Source organism: Excalfactoria chinensis, chromosome 6 (genome assembly GCF_039878825.1).
Source record: "Excalfactoria chinensis isolate bCotChi1 chromosome 6, bCotChi1.hap2, whole genome shotgun sequence".
Lineage (NCBI taxonomy): Eukaryota > Metazoa > Chordata > Aves > Galliformes > Phasianidae > Excalfactoria > Excalfactoria chinensis.
This window is the reverse complement of record NC_092830.1, coordinates 28,803,025-28,824,212: the sequence shown is the minus strand read 5'-3', so window position 1 is coordinate 28,824,212 and position 21,188 is coordinate 28,803,025. Positions and strand designations below refer to the sequence as shown.

General features: G+C 42.8%; 1 protein-coding gene and 1 long non-coding RNA gene across 2 annotated transcripts in view; one reads left to right on the top strand and one right to left on the bottom strand.

Annotated features, from left to right (window-relative positions):
• LOC140254320 (uncharacterized) overlaps positions 1 to 13,293 on the bottom strand; it is a 33,257-nt gene extending 19,964 nt beyond the window's left edge. Inside the window, exons 1-2 of the long non-coding RNA XR_011904146.1 lie at positions 13,156 to 13,293; positions 3,647 to 3,837 (exon numbers count right to left, since the gene is read on the bottom strand). This is a non-coding gene — a long non-coding RNA (uncharacterized lncRNA). The remainder of the gene's footprint in view (positions 1 to 3,646; positions 3,838 to 13,155) is intronic.
• Positions 13,294 to 13,468: 175 nt separating this feature from the next.
• Positions 13,469 to 20,420, top strand: SMNDC1 (survival motor neuron domain containing 1). Its single transcript, XM_072339791.1, has 6 exons — positions 13,469 to 13,602; positions 13,856 to 13,975; positions 16,273 to 16,415; positions 17,482 to 17,643; positions 17,817 to 17,970; positions 18,690 to 20,420. The coding sequence occupies exons 2-6, from the start codon at positions 13,856 to 13,858 to the stop codon at positions 18,825 to 18,827; spliced, it is 717 nt and encodes a 238-aa protein (XP_072195892.1). The 5' UTR covers positions 13,469 to 13,602; the 3' UTR covers positions 18,828 to 20,420.
• The last annotated feature ends 768 nt before the right edge of the window (positions 20,421 to 21,188 follow it).

The following is a 21,188-nucleotide window of genomic DNA, read 5'->3' as shown; positions in this document are numbered from 1 at the left end:
TTCATCAGTGCTCTCAACCCACTCCTGCTCCTTCTGCAGTAAACTTTAATTAACCAAAGAAACGCTGGACTTACTCACTGGGAATGGGAAAGCAGAAAAATGGAGGCGCTGGATGCCTTTCATCAGAGGTGAGAGCAAATTGGTGTGGAGGTAAAGTTAACTTTTCAAAGCAAGCCAGCAGGAATGTCCGTAAGCGAGTGAAACAATTCTGATTTTGAAACACTCTCAAACTGAAGATTTTTGTGGTGTTCTGTGTGCTCTCACATTTCCTCCCCTGGCACACCTTGTACGACTGCACTTGGTCCTTTACGATAAATTAAACTGACCAAAACCAACAACAACAAAAAAAGCAAATAGAGCAAAACATGAGTCACCTGCACAGAGAGTTCAATAAAAGCACCGTTCTTCATCTGCCATGCATTATCCCTGTTCTGATGGGACAATTGCTAGTTAAATGACAAAAACAAGCAAGTCACATAATAACAATGTTTGTACTTTAGGGTGAGCCTTCAGTTCTTTCTAATTTTAGTGAGCCAGCACCACCCCTGCATGTCATGCTGATTACAACAGCAACAGCATCTGTCATGCCACCAGCAAGTAACATCTGAGGTGTTATGGTTTTGTTATGCTCTAAGGGGTAACAATCAACCATTGATGGAAAAGAAACCACTTCAGGAGAGCATGAGCCTGCTGTACAACTAGTTGAACAAGCTGCTATCACTTGACAAAGAGAATCTGTGATAGAGAATCTGTGATGGCAAGAAGGTTTTATCCTCCTGGATCTCCATCCTTTCATTAGCACTGGCTTTCTTCTTCATGATATGACCAGGCAGCATGAGCCTGGAAGATGAATAAAGGGAAATAAGGTTCTGACTCTTCAGCATTTCCATATCAGTTCTGGAGTGCTTTGCCTACTGGGTTACTTTAGCTACTAGGTTAGCACTGGAGAAACAGATCAGCAGGTCACAGACTCTACTAGGTTTTACAACAGCAGCTATTACTTTGTGCCACATAAAGAGCAGTGCTTTGGACTAAAGCTGCCTGTTAGCCTTGCATGCTCATGAGATATTCTGCATGGTGTTCTGCATCAAGCATAAACCTGGGACATATGTATAATTTGCTGTACTGTAGTGGAAAGAAGATTGTGTGTGCAATAACTCAATGAACATTGGGCAACAAAAGGATTGTACTTCTGTACAATCTGTCACTTCCGTGGCCTCACTGTCTTTGTGTTCTCCTAAGTCATTTGTGTTCTCCTAGTTATTTGATCTCTCACAGCTCTCCTTTTTTCCCCAGTTCTCACCATAACTGACACATTGCCCTTCCTCAGCACCCTGCCACCTCACTCCTCTCTCCCTTTCTCCAGCTCATGATGTGATGTATGTCTTCATGCTTCAGTCCTCTCTTTCAGTCACAGCAGACCAAGATCAGCTACAAAGGGATTCTGCTTTTGACAGTGACCTCTGGCAGATATATGAGAACGACAGTAACATTCAATGTCTTTTTCCTCCACTTATAGAGCTACTTCTTCTGTCCCTCATCTTGCTGTCAGTCAGCACATGCTCTCATGCCTAATCATGTGGGGACACAAAATAACCTAATAAGCAGGTCTGTGAGGAATGAGAGTGTAAAGCTCTGTAAGAACTCACCATCTGGACAGTGTTCAGTACAGAGCTGTCACTCAGTGCTACATTCACATGCCAAATCAGATCCATCACTTGGAAGCATAGGCTATATTCACAGCTGAAGCAGGGCATTTCTCAAACAATTCATCTCCCTTTTTACATACCCTTATCTCAGGCAGAGCTGTAAAAGCAGTGTCCCTGATCTGGCACTTCAGATGTTACTGCTGCACGCCAAAACAGCAAAAGAAGCACCAACAATAATGAACTCTTGCTCCTCCTAAGCACAGTGCAAAAGGCAGCAGATTCTTACCATTAAAGGCTCATGTTCTCTCTCAGGCAATTTCAGTTCTGCTTTGCAAACTGCTATCTCCCTCCCCTAATCAAAAAACACAGCAGTAGGTGCACTCAGCCACTTCTATATTTCACAGACTAGAAAGAGAATGCCTGTTGTTTTGGCACAGGAAGGACATGCAGGCAGCCACTCACGGATCTGCTGACCTGGCACAACAATCAGCTGTAAAGCAGAACTATTTTGCCATGCAACTCATTGTTAACAATTAATTGTGAACACTGTAGAAAAGGCTACAGGATTTGGAGAGAGGTTATGGGAAGCAAAGTGTTATCTAGAATGTTGTTCTGTGGCCCAGTGAACAGCCACAGAGAAAGATAGCTGAGTCTGCTTAGCTAGACAGAGAAACTAGCACAATGCAACAGTCTGCCACCAAGCACAAGAGAGCATCACCATAGAATCAAGTCTCAGAGTCTCTCTCATGTCCAATATAAAAGGAAATAAAAATCACACAAATAATAGAGGTGTAATAAATCATGATCTGAAGTCCCTGACTGAAGAGGAGTGGCTTTGGAGCTAAAGAAGCCCATGTTTTTATGAGTGATCCCTTTGATTTCTGACATAGAGATGTGCAAGTCACATGGTTCAATACAAGCATGCAAATCAAACATGAATCAAATCAAATTCAACTCTGACTTTCAGAAAATTCACGTCCTGATGTAAAACCTTTCCAAATGTAAAGAACTGCTATTTTGTTGTCAGTTACGTTGTGTTCTGATCCCCTCTTTGATTTAGGGTTTTCAGTTCAGATAAAGGTATGTCTTATGGTCTGATTAACACACCAAGAGGTCTCCTCTCCTTTGGATTGCACACAAGAGGCATCATAATTAAATAATTACTCACACATAGAAAGAACAGACTCCACATGCCTTCTGTCATGATGTGTTACAGTCCGTAAGCCAAAATCACTGATAAATGTTCTATCTAGCACGCCCACCATAGCAGAAATTGAGGAATACCTATGAGCCTTCTCCATTCTCTTTCATGCACCCTCGTGCCCTGAATAACACAACAAATCAGATCAACAACAAAAGAAGTTTTAACTAAGTTTCACAGCCTATTTACTACAAATAAATATCATGCCTCACTATGTCAGCTCGACCATCACAATCCACTTCCTTTCAGCTCAGTAGGACCCTTAAATCCATTCAGATACCAAATTCCTACCAGGAGCTGTAATTTGCCATGTCACACAGCTGGAACCCTTCTTAGGATATTAAAGAAAAACAAAAAAAACAACAACAAAAAACACCAAATATATGCCTCTTGATAGCATTCTCTTGATTACCTAATTTATATTTAAAATTAACAATAATAATGCTAAAACACCCAGCAGCCTAATTATCAGCTGCTTTTCATTTGTACTGCCATTAATTTCACAGCTGCTTTGCAAAGTGACAGGCTGCTGTATGAGGACTGCCTTTCCTTCAAACCCCTTCCATTTATTTCACAGAGAATGATGCCACAAAGAACTGAAATGCCTGCTTGGTATTTGGCAGATGCCACTCTCATGACACACTATTCAAACAGCAAACTGCAAGAATGACACAATGTTCTAAACAGAAAAGACATTTGCTCTTGAGCTAGTAAAAGTGTTAATTTCCACATACGTATCCCCTCATCTGCTCACTATCCAAAGCAATTCGACTTTGAGCCATATGTTTCAGCTTACCTATCCTGTAACAAACCATGGCTGAAAAGAGGAATGCTGTGAATGCAGCAACTGCTGTCGAGTGGTGGAGGCAGAAGAATAAACAAGCAAGATGTCGGCACGGCAGGCAGACTCATGGCAGGACACTGAGGCTTTGAAGCACTGTCTTCCAAAACTGATCCAGCTGGAACCCCATCTTGGCAGGGACACCTCTGAAGGAAGAAAGAACCTGAAATTACATTTTTTTTTTGGCTTTTGAACACACTAAACTGACTAAACACATGTCAACTTTATGCAACATGGTGTTTCAGCTTCTTCAAAATATATTTTCTGACATATTTCTAATTTGCCAGGGCATTTCTCTGCCAAGCACGTGGGCACCTAAATGATGGAACACAAACCTACACCGAGAACAAGTCTGCACCATCTCAGCTAAGAACGTGAACAGCACTGCTAGGCAGAGCCAGGCTGATTACAGACTGGACAGTGAAACGAAATGTAGAGATCTATTATACCTATTAGCTACATAGGAATAGCCTCAGCATAACACAGCCTGCTCTTGCTTTGGCCTTTGAGCTACTGCTCATAAATGTGGTTTGTTGAAAGCGATGCCATTTTTTTTTGCATGAATTCCTGTCCACTATGAAGCAGGCTGGGATCTGCATACTTGTTTCATGTCTAGCAAGAACTTCCTCTGTAAAACTGTACCTACCTATATCAGCTGGAACAACCCAAGGATAAGCTACTTCTTTATAATCAACAGACAACCTGAGGCATTTAATTCTCCAGGGTCAACTAATCAAAATCAGCTGTTTGCACTCCACCCAAAAGCTTGATTCAGTGCCTCCAAGTAATTACATTTTCACAGCAGCCAAACTTATCACCATATAAAAATAAGTAATTTCTATTCATTCACACTGCCCATAGATGAAGAACCAAGATAATACAGAACATACTGTTTTTAAAGCAGCTATCAAGGGCCAAACCCAGCCCTTGGACAGAGCTGATGTTTGTCTACTCCTGAAGTAGGTCAGCAGGAAAATGGGATAATTTGCCCCCTATTAAGATTAAAAGTTCTCTTAAACAGATTCCTCGAAGTAACGCTGACCGGACAGAGAACAAAACAAGCTACAATGCTGGATATGTTCAATTTCTGAAGAAATTAGCTGTGTTTAAAGGAGAAAGAATTAACATGAAGAAAAGGTAATAATCCTTGTGTAAATTCCACATGGACTAGAAGATGCTGTGTTTGCACACACAGATCTTGGGACTCAGGCAGTTTATGAACCTTAAACAGCCCCCCAGTAGGAGATGTAGCCTTAAATACTAATTGGGAGTGAATGCCATGACCTGGACCAAAAGGAGGGAGGAAGGGAACACACATCTGCAATTTTGGGGGTTGGCAGCCAAAAAGCCAAGGGAAAAGTTGAAGCTATTCTTTTTTTTCTGAAATTTTTGGACTAACTCATTTTTGTTTTGCTGTTAAATTAAAACTTCAAAGATCAATTGAAGAGCTGAAATAAAAATGTAAGGAAAAGTGTAATAAACCTAATATCCTTGCAGAAATCTGTGATAGAATCTGCTTGATTTGGTTCATGTTTTAAAACAAATCAGATGGCAAGTTTGGATCCATCCTAGGTTCTGCATTTTATTTTTAATCATGCAATAACCAAACCCCAACTAATGTGCTTATTTGAAGTTCTGTTACCAAGTCCATCCAGAAAGACGACTTGTTTTGTCATCACTTCAGCCACCACACACAACTTACTGATGATACGAGCCTGATAAATTACAACTGCTTTCATCATCACACAGCTCACAGATGACAAAGTAAGCCAAAAGTATGCTTTTACAAATTAATTTGGAGTCAATCGCTTTTCAGAGCTTAAAGATTTTGAAGGGAGAAACAGCAAGAATCAGGAGGGAACACATGAACTGCAGCACACGTTTACTATAAATGATGCTCCCCCCCCCCTTGCATGGCTATAAACATTTGAGTGGTTTATTTTTTGAAGGGGAAAGGAACAGACGACAAAATTAGATTCAGTGATTCTGTTTATTACAGCAAACATGAGGTTTTCATTTATTAGCTTATAATTAGGAGCTCTGGGACCTTTCCTGATAATATGCTTCGCTAGCTGAGTAACAGCATGCGTAGGATTAGTCATGTCTATAGAAGTGTCCCAAAGTTCCATTTCCATTGGCGTATTTACCTGACAGACACTCATTTTTTCCTTTGAGTTGTAGCTTTCTGAAGTTGTGTGCTTCAGAACCTTCTGCGTCACCTGCCCATGGCTCAGCCCATGCTGTGCCACACACACACTCCATCCAGCAGCACTGGGGGTCAGACTGTGACAGCAGGCAAGGAGGAAGGATGCGGCAGGGAAGAACAGAGGGCTCACAGCTCACACATCAACATATGTTATGTGGGCCACAAGAGAGCAGAGCATGCGTCAGGCTGCCTCGATACTATTTTAAGCATCAATGGGTAAAATAAATCACTTAGCTGAGCAACCAAGCACCCTCCTTTCGTTATATGCTCCAGCTGAGGAGTCTGAATGCATGGCGTAAGTCACGCGCCTGCCGCCCTCTACTTTGTGATATTTCCAGTCTGCAGATGTGCAGCAATGGTAAGATATAGGTGACCAAAAGAAACCAACACAAAAACAGTGACAAAATCAAACCCCCAGTCAATACCTCTGGCCCCCGTGCTTTAAGTTACCATCTTTGTGTAAATCCTAGCAAAACCCATCTCTCCCACCAGAAGTGCCAGTAACTGCCTATATCAAAACTGAATGAACACCAGTGAGCTTATCTTAACTAACTGCCCTCCAAAGCCTGAACCAAATCTGAATATGGGTGCACAAACAAGTTAGCTGAGTGTCCTCTTGTTTTTAGAGGCTTGCGCGAATCAGAACCAATCCTAACAGAAGAAGCAACAGCACAAAACTATTAACCTTCAGGCACCCAACTTTTCTGCACCATGCATAACTTTACATACACCCCAAACATGGCACTAAGACACAGGCCCCTTCCACTGGGGCCCACATCCTCATGCTACCTGTGTGCTGCTTTCTCCATGGGCAGTTCACTGTCTGCCCCAGGGACATCTCGGTCCTTTGTCTCCAACCAAATGAACTTCTAACACAGCTGGTTAACTCACATGGAAGACCATCATAGTGGAAAAGAAGGGACAGAAAAAATCACACAGTAAAAACTACTTAAGAATGCATTTAACAAGCATGTCATTACAAGAACGGCCCCAAAATAAAAACATAACCTTTATTACATTTTTTCTTATACACAAAAGCAAAAAAGCAGTGAGGCAAAGGTAGCTAAGCCCAAGCGATGGCATTTAGCTGCTCTACTGTTTGCAGCTTCAAAACCAAACCCAAGCGGAGGAGGATTAGCCTAATGAAAACAAACAACTCCACAGAGCTACTCTGTTCTTCTTGTGATGCAAACACGCATTTAACTTAGTTCAGTTTGTCCCTGCCCTATGCACCATGCATTGATTCAAAGTTACATTTCTTCCTGCAGCAGAACTCAAACTGTTAACCCCCATCTGCAGGTTAAACCACCCCTAATTTCCTTCCGTCTATTATTTCATATTCTCCTTCCTCTCTTCCTGTTTCTACTTCAAGGATATTGACATGTCAATAATTGGTCTTATTAGACACACACAGTGTTTTAATACCATGCAAATGGAAATATACTGTCTGGAAGCTTGACTAGCTCCAAAGGAGAAGCGAATCAATAGCTACTGAGCACTCTATACCAAAAACACCTGTATTATTAATACAGCTGATGGTAGTAATAGTCCACAGAGACTTGTAGAGTTTCAAAACCAATACCGTTTCCCCGATCAGATCTGTTCAGAAGCTCCAAAGAAATCCAGACGGAGTATTTCCCGAGAGCTTTCACTAAATAAATAAAAAAGGAAGGATGAGCATGGCTGATCTAATATTTCAACCACTCTGAACCATGGTTTCTGACAACAGCTCCCTCAAGGTTAGCCTTAAAATTATATCACAGCCTAATTTGATCACACTTTACATTAGTCTGAAACCATGTCTATATTTTATTGAGCTCTGATTCTGTTACTGGTTTTACATATTAGCCAGATTAAATTTTTAAGATGGTTTCGTGGTTTGAAGAGCATCATCATCTACTGGTAGGCAGTTTTTAGTACAGCAGGAAATGGAATTAGGAAAGATCTACTGACTTAATTGAAGACGCCACTAAAAGCATTTGTCAGCTGCGAACACACTGCTGTCTCATCTCAGCAGTGACCCGGGGCAGTGCTGAGCACACAAGCTACTCTCCAAGCACAGAGCAGCTCTGCTGCACGGATGTCTCCCACTACTGTTGTCAAAATCATTTCAGAACGTGCAGTAATTTGGTAATGATAACGATGCTGAGCCTGATCTCTAACTCCAAAAGAAACACAGACTCTGGGAAGAAAAACAAGTCTCTGACTTCTCTTCTTTAGCAATGTACGTTTGAATCTCAGAAGTGATTTAAAAAGAAATTTACTATGAAACATCAACTAAGGATACTGAAGTAAATATTTACCATACTCACTATTCTGGTTTACAGGTAGTTAGTTTCTTCATTTTATTACAACAAAAGGGAAATTGCGAATGCTCTGAATCTAGAAATATTAACATTATGGGTGTCAGGGATGTCAGGCTGCTTGGAGATACCTCCAGAAAGAGGCAGGGCAGAAAAAAAATAGAGATATTTAAGTTTTGTTATTGTGCTTTCTCCCGGTGGCTTAAGACATCAGCAACGTGACTCACTCCAGGGACAGAGCTGCTCCCTGGGCAACACAACCTCCTCATGCTGGCTTTGTTCCTCATGCTAGCACAAACTGGTCATCCACTGACACCAGCTGAAGAAATTTCCTTATTAGTCATATCTGGATCTATAATGCCAGCAAATGATGTTTAAACAAGCCCACTGCTGCTTCAGGTATGTGGCCTCCCGACATTTCAAAGCTAAGTAGTTTCATCAGGTGTGGGAGGGAGGGCAGAAAGAGGAAAAAATGTTAGACATAAAGCTGCACTGTGACAGAGCAGTACTGCTCACAGGCAGCTGGGATCCAGATGTAGCTTGTCACCTTTATCTGCCTGCTTGGCAAATCCCAAGGAGATTCTGAGACTGATACTTAAAAAGTCCAGGTGTAAAAACCCACCAAGCCTTAAAACCCAGAAGAATAAGCTCTCAGCTGCACTTCAGCTGATTAGTTGTCCATCCTTATCCATCCTTCCTTAGGCTGTAAAACACCGTGTCTTCCCACTACGCAATTAAAAACTACACATCAGATCACCCTGACAAACACAAGAACAGGTGCTGGTCTAAACATGCTCTGGCCAGCACCTGTCCTGTAAATGTTCAGTACATTACTGACCTGGTGTAAACCTAAAAACTGTGAGAAAAGCAGGCATCATGTAAATAATTAGCATGATTGGACACCAAGTTAATTCATTCAGGAGGTACTGCAATAGTACCAAACCAGGCAGTCATCACAAATGAAATTTACAAGAGAAACTCACTCCTTTTTTACTCCTTAGCAATACTCCTTGGTATGCTAAGGGTGGTAGCAGAGATCCAGGAACTTCTGCAGAAATAACCTCAGATGTCCACTGATGGCGATGTGTTTGAATTTCTGACAGCACTTTGCCCACTGTTGGACACAACTATTTCCTCTGCCAATTCAAGAGTTACTTTCCTTGGAAAAAAAAATAATCCCATGAATATAACAAGAAAATTTATTACAAGGGATAATGACCATTGTAATGGTCGCTGACCATAATTACTGTCATCTTGTCCCCATTGACAACAGCTGACTTTCATCTTAAGCTCTCTCTGCTGGCAATAGTTCAGGGTCCAATGCCATCAAATAGTGTATTTTATCCTCTCACCAAATTATGCCATTAGCCTTGACCAAGAAGAGGACAAACCTTTGTGTGAACAAGAATCATTTAGTTAGGCTTGCAGAGCTGCTGTATCTTTGTATGCTCCTCATAACCTGCCATCTTGGTTCTCCCATCATACTAGGATAGATATTGCAACATTTTAATATGAAAGCCAGCATCTGAAGAAATATCAACTAGTAGCTCTGCATGCTTTTCTCCTTCAAGTGACATATAACGGGAAATACTGATAAGGAGAGTTTTAACTGCACAAGTGAGACACCCTCCTTTCATTATTAGCCTCTAAATAATGCTATTTGCTTGCCAAGAATCCAAACTGACTTTGTTTGGAGACAGCTGCAGTGACATGCACAACAATTACTGTGAGAGAAATTTCAGTTTCATTTTCAGAGGAAACATCTGCAGGAATTTCAGCTTCCCTAAGCATTGCATCAGGTGTAAGACAACATTACCAAGAACAGGATGTTAAACCACATGAAAGCAGCCTTGAGGCTCAAGTAGTGACTAACATGATGTAGAAGGGAATATTTAACAAGTCCATTCTTGCAACAAGATGGGCTGTTGCCACATCTCGCCGCTATACGCATACTTCAGGAATTCTCTCACTTAGGAGAAGGTGTCTCAAAGTCTATCAGTAAAAGGAATGATGGTTGAGTTTGGAACGGGGATGTGTATATCCTTTGCTAAGGACTCTTCAAATTCTATTTGAAAGAGAGAATTCTTCCTTATCTTACTGCCTTTCATTGGTCCCCATCAGTATTGCATCTCAGCATTCTTTAAATATTAATTTCCATAATATAAAGTAACTTTACCATCCCTTTTTCTATTGAAGGACAGAAAATACAAACAACCAAAGGTGTCTGAGGCGCTAATTAAAGTTCTGATCACATTAACTTTAGAAGAGACATCAAAGAAATAGTACTCTCCTCACAAGTAAATCACCCCACCTCAAATTACTTCATTCCATTTTTGATGACCCCAAACAACTTCCCAATACGGCTTAAGGAACACTGATCAGGAATGGTAACAGTTGCAGGTCAAGACGTTATGATCCTTCATAACCAGGAATGTACAGAGTTCCTGAAGGCGACCCAACGATGCCCCATGGCAGCAGAAGTACCTCCAGCTGAAAATGGGATCCTTCAGCCAGGTTCCAGTGTCAAGTCCCATGGTGGAATTTGCTCTATGTTTCCACTCTCAGCTTTCCTTTTTCTGTACACAAGTCCACATCATTCACAGAGCTCAGAAATTCCCACACAGGAAACTAAACTCAGATCTCTATAGTGGTGCTCTGTTGCCCTCTTGCACATCTTGTTTTCTCCCATCTCATTTTCCTTTTAAATGCAACAAAAAGAGAAGCAGAACTTAAAAACTACAATCTATTTTAACAACACATCATCGATTGCTGCAAGTCCTGTGTGCTGAACGGAACAGAGATTAAGAGGAAGAGGATGAAGGCATCTGATAATGTAATTAAAGACCGTAGCCTAACACACAAGCAGAAGTGGTCAAACTACAGACACGTAGGCGAGGTTCATGCTGGGATTTCAGGTGCTTGCTTCATACTAATTCTCACAAGACAATGTGCTTGCGTTAATAAAACACAAAAAGCAAAGCAGGTAACAAAATGAGAGCAAAGCGACCCAAGGAGCCCATTGCAGCGCTGGCACCAGCAAGGCTGGGTGGGCACAGACACAGCTGTGGGGGCACTGCTGTCAGATGCCATCACAGAGCAGGGGCTGCCAGCACTCAGCGGAGCTGCTGCGACAGAGCAGCTGCTGCTGCCAGGCTTTTGCCTCCTCCCCCCACACCAGTCCCTCCATTCATCACAGCAGCACTCCTTGTTCCGTGCTTCCCAGGTCTCTCCCCACACACAAACACAAAGCACCCCTACGCTGTTCCCATGTTAACCTCGAGTTCCTGCTTCCCAACCCTCCCACGCTGCTGGCTCACTGCTTCAGGCTCCTCTAATCCTCTCAGGCTCTTCTACCCACTGCTCTGGCCCTTGCTCTCTATTTCCAGCCTCCCATCATCTTCTCAGCTTTGCTGTCATCCAAGCCTCATATGAACAGAAGCAATCTCGGCCACAGCCTTCCCAGCACCCTGAGCTGCAGAACCAGCATCTCCAGCAGCACCAACAAACTCACTGACACAGATGGTAGAGTGCCTCGCAGAGAGAAGTCATGCCTTGACGTGGCATATTCTTCCATGCTGGAGGCACACGTTGAGCTGAAAAACCACCTGACAACCTGCCAGTTGTGTATCCCGATGCAGACCCATTGAACAGACCAGCTGTGTGCTGGCAGGTTGTGATTTCCTACGGGAGACACCATTTTGTCAGGATTCACAAAGCTGCCAACAGTAGGTAAACAGAAAACCCAGAACCTCAGGCTTTTCTGGAGCAGGTGATGCCCCAATGGGCGCAGGCTTTCTGTCACCTCTCCCTAATACTGACCTTTTCTTCTTATCTCCACGATGCTCCGCCCTGTCTCTTAATCCTCATTCAGTTCTGATTCACCTCTCCCCCTCACTTTGAGTCACTGGGCCTTTTCACTGATGGGGGATAATTACTGTAATCATTCAGAGTACAGAACGTGTCAGAACTCTCAGTTTCTCCGCTTAGCCCCGTACCTCAGGTCGGGTACTGGGGTTACAGAGAGTTTAATTATGTTCAGAGCTGTGGATGCTCACCTAAATTCACAAACAAACTCCTGTAAGAACAGGTATTTCAAACACCAATAATTAGGCCAAGTTTCAGGAGCTGTAATGGCAAAAACAAACAAACAAACAAACAAACAAACCAACAAGAGCCAAAGTGCATGAAATTCCAAGTCCATGATTTAGAATGGAGAGAGGCTGGAAACTCCAACCTATTGACTTGTATCTCATGCCCAGCCCATGAGCACTTTTTCCTGTCATTTCGTTTTGTAGCTGAAGCTGCTGGAGGTTTCCAAAGTCTTGCCGGAATCAAAGAACCAGGGCAGAAAAAAAAACCAATTCAGCCCAAACTTTGCATGAGCAACAAAAACCAATGCCATGAAACAGCAAATATCACAGAACTGCATCTACGGACAAACTGGGAAGCTCTACCATAACAAACAGTTATACAAAATAAACGGAAAGCCAAATAGAATAATAGGATTTAACATCAGGGAACGCACACACCAAAAGAGTGGGTAGATCCAGGACAATAAGGACAATGCTGCTATTAGTTCCAAATGTGAAGTGACATAAAAGAGGTGTGATTTGGGTCGGACAACAGAACTCTCCTGCGATGCTCATTACCGGCGCTCGCCGTGTGCGCAGCAGCAGCGCCACCTAGCGGCCAACCGCCGGCAGGACAGCACAAAGGAAACAGCTGCGACCCGTGCGGAGGAAGCTCTCCTGCCCAGATACAGACGCGTGTGAACTTCTCATCCCTTAACAAAGAACAGAACCTTGGCAACTGGATGTATATTGTTTGAAACAGAGCTGAGAGAGAGTCCTCCAAACACCGGCCTATATGAACTATACACTATAAAGCATATTGTTCGAGGGCTGTAATCTCCAAGATAAGTCTGTATGATATTCTTTCTCCTCTGTATAACAGACCTCATTTTGTCAAGAACAGCAAACTGTCTGTAGTCCCAGGCGAAGACGAGTCAATGTTAAGGATACAATTAATTCTAATCTCCGATTTATAAGAGTTAAAGGCGGCTGGTTTCAAGTCCTCCATCAAGCCGTCGTCCATGTCCCCCCACCCCCAACCCCGGCTTCGCGCATGCGCACCCCCACCCTCCCATATCAATCCCTTGCGCAGCGATCAGCGTCCCCCTTTCATGTGACGTACGCGCTCCACCAATCGCCGCCGCGCTCCAGAAGCACGTGACCGTCAGGGCCGCTCTCGCGAGGGCCGGCGCGCGTTGGCCGTCGGCTCCGCCCACTTCCGGTCTGTCCCCGTAGTGCTGCCCGCGGCTCCGGCCATCAGGCGGTAGCGGCCCGACGGCTCCCAGCGCGGCGCCCCCGGCCCGGCCCTCGGGCCCCACAGCGCCCGCCGAGGTGAGAAGCGGCTGCTCGGTCCCTCTTTCCCGCCCCGCGGCCTCCCTCTACCCGCTGGGAGGCAGCCCGCGCTCGGGCCTGGGCCTAGGCCTAGCGTGCCGGCCCTATCTCCCGCACGGCCGGGCCTCGGAAAGGGGAGGGCTCGGCGTCAGGCCGGCGCAGGCTGACATCTCCTCAGCGGCTCTCCCTGCAGGTTAAGAAGCCGCGCGGCCGGTGTTGAGTTGTCCGTGTGCTGAGCTGTGTGTTCCCACAGATGTCGGAAGACCTGGCCAAGCAGTTAGCCAGCTACAAGGCCCAGCTCCAGCAGGTCGAGGCAGCCTTGTCTGGGAACGCTGACAATGAGGACTTGCTAAAGCTAAAGAAGGATTTACAGGTGAGGGAATGGGAGTGTTTGGTTGGTTTTTTTTCACCTGTTCCAGATGTCTGTGTGGCAACTGAAATATGGACCTGGTAGGTTTACTGATCGCTGATAACTTGTTGGAATTATGGTAGGGCTGCTTTAGAGAGAACAGCAACAAATTTTCCTGAACGTTACAAAATTACACGTTGGTTAAAGGATGCCACGGCCTCATATTGCTTTTAACGTGCTGAAACCTAATGGTGGGCTTAACAGTGCTTCATTCTGCCTGTTCCTGAGTTGTCAAATCCTTGATCAAGGATCCGTGTATTCATTACATGCATTTGTAGCAATATAAACTTCAGAATCTATTTCTGCATTCCTTGTACATCTAATCCTCCGTTGTGCCAAGAGTTACTTATGGAAGAAAGGCAGACAGATGTGTCCTTCATTTGCTGCCTGCGGTTTCTTTAAACATTTGAGCGTAGCATCCTGTAAGAAGCTCCAACCAGTTCTGTGCTTCGGGTGCTGCTCAGTGCCAGGGAGACCAGCAGCTAATCTTAAACTGATAAAAGGGCTCTTACATTCTTGTGTATAGAAAGTTACGCTGGCATATAAGCAAACAGTAATACTGTGCCAATCTCTCGTGAGAGTGCAAGATGCTGCCTCCTTTCTGATGTGGACTGCTTTAACACAGTGACATTTTAAGATGCATAAAACCACCCAGTGCAGAACTGGGTAACCACTGTTCTGTATAGAAAAGCAGTGCTAAGAATGATGCATCAGCCAAGATACAAGCAGTGCCTCAAGTCAGTGATCCTTAGAATTCCTTTTAAATTATAAAGGCTGGGTGCCCACAGGGCTCTTAATAGATCATCTGAATGTCCTTTGTTGTACACTGTTAAAAGCATGTGTATATTTTTATATTTTTAAAATGCACAGCAAAACCCATATGGGATGATATTTCCGATACCAACACGACCTCGGCTTTGATGTGCAGAGATCATTGATGTGAAAGGACAACTTGCAAACTTTTTAATAAAAGCTTTCTGCACAGAATGGGGAAGATGTTTACACTTTCGTCCCCAAAAGGTTTGCTATTCATATGTTCCACCTTGCAAATGACGTAGACAATGTTTTGCAGACTTGATATATCAACCTAACAATTGTAAACAGGTTCAGTGCTTTCTGTCCTGACTGCGTAGCTTTTCTTTTGTTCAGACTTACTGTGAAGTTGAAATATCCTCTTACATTTGGCATAGAGATGCACTGCTGCTTTTTGTATACTGAGCCTATTCCTGATTAACAGGATTAAAATAAATATGACAAGAAACTTTAACGAATGCTTTGCTCTTTGCCTTTTGTCCCACTGAAGGGCTTCTTTGGACACTGTCCATACAGCAAAGCAACAAACTCTGCATTTTGCGTGAGGTAATGTACAGAAGGAATAAGTAAAGGAAAACTCACCAGTGCTGGTGCCTTGGCTGAAGAAGCTGTGGCAGTCCTCACTGCTGAGCCATCTCCAAGAGATGCTGCCTCAGTGGGAGTCAGCCCTTAAATGAGGGCTCAGAGGGGATGGAGTTGAGCTCCACCCCTTCCGGGAGCACAGCTACATCACTCTCACCTGTGCTCCCACAGCTGACCCCATACTTGCCTCAGCTGATTAATCAGAGGTTCAGGCTGTGATTACCAATCTCCCATACAGCTGGTTTGGGATTTCTCACCTGGAAGGAAAAATTATGCAGATACTGTGTTTTCTGAAGAGCTCTCTCAAACTGGGTAATCTCAGAGTCTGTTCTGGTTCAGCTCTAATGTTACAGAAGATAGAGACCAAAGTTAAGTAGAAATAGTTTTCAGCATGTCATTGTGCTTATGGTTGCTACCATTGTGATTACTGTTAAATTAGAAACAAGCAAGTCCTTAAAACAGAGAACAGATCTTCTGTTAGAAAGGTGCTGACAAATTAAGACAGTAACAACTGCTACAAACAAACAGGACATTGATTCTGGTAGTATAGGTTATTGGATAAAAGTGCACAGAAGGGTACGCTGCATTAACCTGCTATCTGGGAACTGCTTACAGTCCTCTGTGTTCTTGAGGAATGAAGAATAGCTTCTTCACCACCATTCCCTCAGCAAGGCTTCTGAAGTCCACAGCTGAGCTGTGAGGAAAATTGAGGCTCCATTGACCCTCAGATGAAGGGATGGGGATCTTTACTGAGATACAGTGAAGCCCGCAGCTCCTTTATGTAGGTGTGCAGTGAGTGAGTTCTAAAATACGAATGGCAACAGGACTTGAGAAATTATTCCTTGTGTTATTTCTGTCTCTTGTAGGAAGTGATAGAACTGACCAAAGATCTCCTTTCTACGCAACCTTCGGAAACTCTTGCAAGTTCTGACAGTTCTGCTTCTGCTCTTCCCAGTCACTCCTGGAAGGTTGGGGATAGGTGTATGGCAATATGGAGTGAAGATGGACAGTAAGTGTAGAAAACTTCTCTAACCGTTACGTGAAATAGTTCCATGGTAAGAGACTTTCATTCGGTTTGCACTGCCCCTAGGGCAACCAATAAGAAACTGGGAAAGAACTACAAAACTAGCTCTCGTGGTACCCCTTTAATAAAGATCAGCACTGTAGATAAAAAGCAAAGAGCTGTGGGGTCATTTCCTAGAAGTGCCCTGTTTGTTGCTAACCTTATGCAAGCAGAGTAGCATTGGTAAGTGACCATTTATTAATGTAATAAATGGCAGACTTTCATTAATGGATTTTATGGCAGTGTTTCATAAAGGTTTCGGGCAATACAATTCCCAATATCATGTGCATGTATTTGTCATTGATCACCATCAAGAAAAAATGTTTGCTGTATCTCAATTTGTGTGAATAATTGGAAATTAGTTCTTAATTGAAAGTGTTATTTTCTGGCTGTGAAAGAAGTAACTGTGTAAAGCAGCTGTAGGATTTGGGGATTTGGTCTCCACTGTGCGAGTGTTTGAAGTTCTGGGAACCAAACCAGTTTATTCTGACTTCCTAATCTCTGAAATGTAATTTGTACCTGGCGGAGAAGAAATATTTGTAGTGCCTGAGGTTTTCTTAACTCTTCTTCATATGGAAGAAGATGAGACCAAATCTTTATAGTCATAAGCTACCGTGTTCCAAAGCTTCTCACTAAGTTCCCTGAAGGCTGTACTGTTTGAATGCTGTATCTGATTGGGGCTTTTTCCAGTCCTGTGACCCGCCAGAATTAGAAACAAAATCAAGATTTCTGATTAGATTGCCCAAGCATTAGTCATTAGTCTTGATAACTGCTGAGACCATTCATTGCTTCCTGATGCTTAAGGTCAAATACAACAGAACCTAATCTTTGTAGTTGTATCCTTCTGGCCTTAAGAAGAAGCTTTTGATGTGGTTTGTGTTGCTCCTGAAAATGAAGGCTGATATTTACAAGTTATTTTTACTTAATGCCATTAGCTGGCTGACAGTGAAGATGTTGATGGGCTGAGTATTAAACCTTTACTCACATGCTTACAGCCATGATATCTTTACAGGTGTTATGAAGCTGAGATTGAAGAAATAGATGAGGAGAATGGAACAGCTGCAGTCACTTTTGCTGGATATGGGAATGCTGAAGTTACACCGCTGTTCAACCTCAAGCCTGTGGAAGAGGGAAGAAAAGCAAAAGAGGACAGTGGCAACAAGCCCATGTCCAAGTAAGAATTTTTTCCTCCTGGGATTTGACTTCATTTAAAAGCTTAAAAGTTTCTTAAGAAAAACTGTTGTGCGTGCCCTTCTCTTAGAGAGGTTTTAGTTTCTTACAGGATACTCTACAGATATAAAGACAGAGACATAAACATAAAGGATTTTTTTTCCCCCTTTCTTCCAGAAAAGAGATGATAGCTCAGCAACGGGAGTATAAAAAGAAAAAAGCTTTGAAAAAAGCTCAGAGAATTAAAGAACTTGAACAGGAACGAGAGGACCAGAAAGTCAAATGGCAACAGTTCAACAACAGAGCATATTCTAAAAACAAAAAAGGCCAGGTTTGTCTGCTTTTTGTCTGTATGTGAACAGTTAGAGAATTCTATGCAGTAACTTGGGAGAGGGGAAGAAGGTGTTTTTAAAGGTAGTTTGTTCACCTGTGACTTACTTGAAATGTGCAGTTGGTAATTTTGTAGTTTCAAGACCTACTTTTGCACTGGATGACTTTGGGGTGTTCTCATGAGGCTGAGCTTGCACTGCATCGAAGAACTGGGTTCACTCTGAGTTGCAATGCAGCATTTGTTGGAGTTAAGGTCCCGAGGCCTATCTAAACCAACCAAAGTCCTCTTGTGTTTATGAGGCAGCACACATGGTAGTAATTCCCGTGGACTAGTAAGCACATTGCAAAAAAAACAAGTTAGCAAGGATATCCTGAAGCTTTGCTTAAATTTATGTCATGGCTTAACCAAGAGAGCTGCTAGACATTGTGCTAAATCCGAATTCCCCCTTACGAGCACTTACCTTCCTCATAAGGTGATCTCTTTTGTATTCACTATTGGCTTGATCTGAGGCTGCAGGGGCAAAGATCACATCCAGCATATCTCAGCCCAGCCCCATCTCATCTGCTAATAATGTCACAGGTGAGTTAGCCTTTGGAAAGCATGGTTGCTTGTAGAGTAGGAAGTTCAGGATTCTGAAACACTTCAAATAGTAATGGTTGCCTATTTCTAAAAGCCAATCAGTTATCATTCAGAAATGGTATTTTCTGTTTCATTTGCAGGTAAAGCGGAGTATTTTTGCTTCCCCAGAGAGTGTTACCGGCAAGGTTGGAGTTGGAACATGTGGAATTGCAGACAAACCTATGACACAGTATCAAGATACCTCTAAATATAACGTCAGGCATTTGATGCCTCAGTAGCAGGGGAAAAAGGTCGAACTTCATCTCTGCAGGGCTTTTCACTTATCTTTTTATCATTATATTTTTCTAAAAGTAAATTATTTGTTGGCACATGCAAGTAGTCCCTTTTGGTCACCATCACTTTGGCTTCAGCTGATATGAGCCTTAAATTTCCAACTATTGATTTGATTCCCCTCATCATATTTTTTGGTAGTCGCATTAAAATACATTCTGCGGGTAAACGCTTTCATGAACTGCTGCTGCCTTTTGTGCTAAAAAGCAGTAGTTATCTGGAAGTTTGATCTCCAGAATCTTCCATTTGTATGGATACTAAAGTTTTCTTTTTCCTTACGAAAAGTGGTGGTATAAAAATGGCACCTATAAGAGCCTCCCTCATTTCTGTAGTCACAGTGCTGTCTGCTGGTCTCAGTGTTACAGAGCTGCTGCGGCACTGGGAGGATTCCAGTGTAGAGTGTAAGTCATGTGGAATTATAAGGGAGGTTCTAAATTACTCCCTGCGGATAGATTTGTACAGCTGTGAATGAGGGCAGAACAGGGCTGTTGTGGTTGTTATTACTAAGTATGATTCATGTGCTAGAAACAATAAATCCGACTTTAATTCCAGTCCAAATTTCCTGTGCTAAAAGTTAAGTAGAAATGTTTTTTTTTTCTTTAATAGTCGCCAAATTTTAACAGGAATATGTAACCAGAACAACATAGGAAGAGACTTCAGTTCTGAAGACCAGAACTGTACCTAAAGCAATGCCCCAGGGATTAGAGGTGGGAGAACTGTAGACGGTTATGCTTTGGAAATGTCATCACCTCCTCTCTTGCAGTTTTCAAACTTAAGAGTTTAGATGGTATGCTCACAGACCTCGAGCAGATGGTAACATCTTGTGTCCGGGCTGCCTCCATCTTGTCAAGTAGTACTGAAGCATAGCAGGTATGAATGCCTAGATCCCACTTAGTTGTGAGCGAGTGAAGGTTAGTCTCAAGTTTCTGTCCGTAAATAACTGACTGGCCCTAGTGTTCATTGTAACTTCAGCTGTATTACAGAGCTGCTGAGCCCCTTCAGTTCTATTCAGGAAGCCACGTGTAAAAGCTCTTGCTTTTTTGTACTTCATGTGATTTGCCTTTCTTCTGTTATTTGTCTCCCACTTATGGTAGCGGTGCCATCTCTGAATCCGTAACGTGTTCAAAGAACTTAATGGGTAGCCCTGTATACAATGTAGATATTATTTTTGTAAAACCTAGGGCTGAGTTAATGGACAAGAGTACATCAGCTGTTTTCCCCCATTAAATGATTAAAGGGTGCGTCTTGTTCATTAACCCTGACCGTTCTTTCCCTGTATATTATGTTAATGTAGCTCATTTTGTAATTTGTTACCTAGATCAGGTCACGTCAGCAATTGTTGATGCACTGATTGGTGGAGATGTCCATCAGTTACCTGAGTCACAACTCAAGCTAAACTCTACAACTGGTAGTTTAGAATCCATGCATAGAAAGAAGTTTTCCCTATAATGGGAGAAGGTGATTTTTATGAATACAAAGTGTGTTAATTTCAGTTTTGTATGTTTAACTTTTATTAAATAAAGTGTTTAAAATCTGCTGGATATATCTGTCAAAGTGAACATAATGTACGTGTGGCGTGGGCACAGTAAATAATCAGGATGGAGAGAAGTATAGAATCTGCTGATGCTACATAGGAACAATGGGTATAGAAAACATGATACTCAAAAGTGAATGGGAGGTATGTCACTAGCACTGCAAAAATCAAGTAGATCTTAATTCCTTACCTTTGCTGCCAGCTGGGGGTAGGTGTGAACTTTCTTCTGCCTAGAAAAACTCTCATTTACACTAAAATAATCTGAGAGAAGGGCCCACTGCTTTTTGGAGAGGGAGTCTGTACTGCACCTGCACCTTAAAGACCCTGTCTCAGCTACACCATTGGTAATAGCTCTGCAACACTTGGATCTCCTTGAGGAAAGCCACTTGTTGTCTCTTACAGGTGGCTGTGAGAGGAGGTTCTATCTGCTTTCACTGGACAGAAGGAGCACTTTCTCGAGGTTACAAAACAAGCACTAAAGCAGAACTTTAAGGGAAGGCTTGTACGCCTTTGTGGGAACTGTCTGACCAGAGAGCAGCTTTAAGACCACTTGTTGATACAAATAAACAACATCAATACAAAACCTAAAATGCCATCTTGCACACAGCTGTTCCTTGTAAAATTAGGCTCCGTGACCCCCCATCTGCAGCATCGAGTCACTGCTCAGCAGTCTGGCTTCAAAACCAGCAATGCCAAAAAAAAAGCTCCTTACTCTACAAAAGCTGAAGTGACCTGAAGTGGTTTTTGACACCCAGCCTCTCAGCGAGCAGAATGA

Excerpts from the sequence above, each read along its gene's own strand:
- SMNDC1 (XM_072339791.1), top strand. The coding sequence starts at position 13,856 with ATGTCGGAAGACCTGGCCAAGCAGTTAGCCAGCTACAAGGCCCAGCTC. Across the intron at positions 13,976-16,272 it reads AGCTAAAGAAGGATTTACAG|GAAGTGATAGAACTGACCAA; the intron begins GTGAGGGAATGG and ends TGTCTCTTGTAG. Across the intron at positions 17,971-18,689 it reads CTAAAAACAAAAAAGGCCAG|GTAAAGCGGAGTATTTTTGC; the intron begins GTTTGTCTGCTT and ends TTTCATTTGCAG.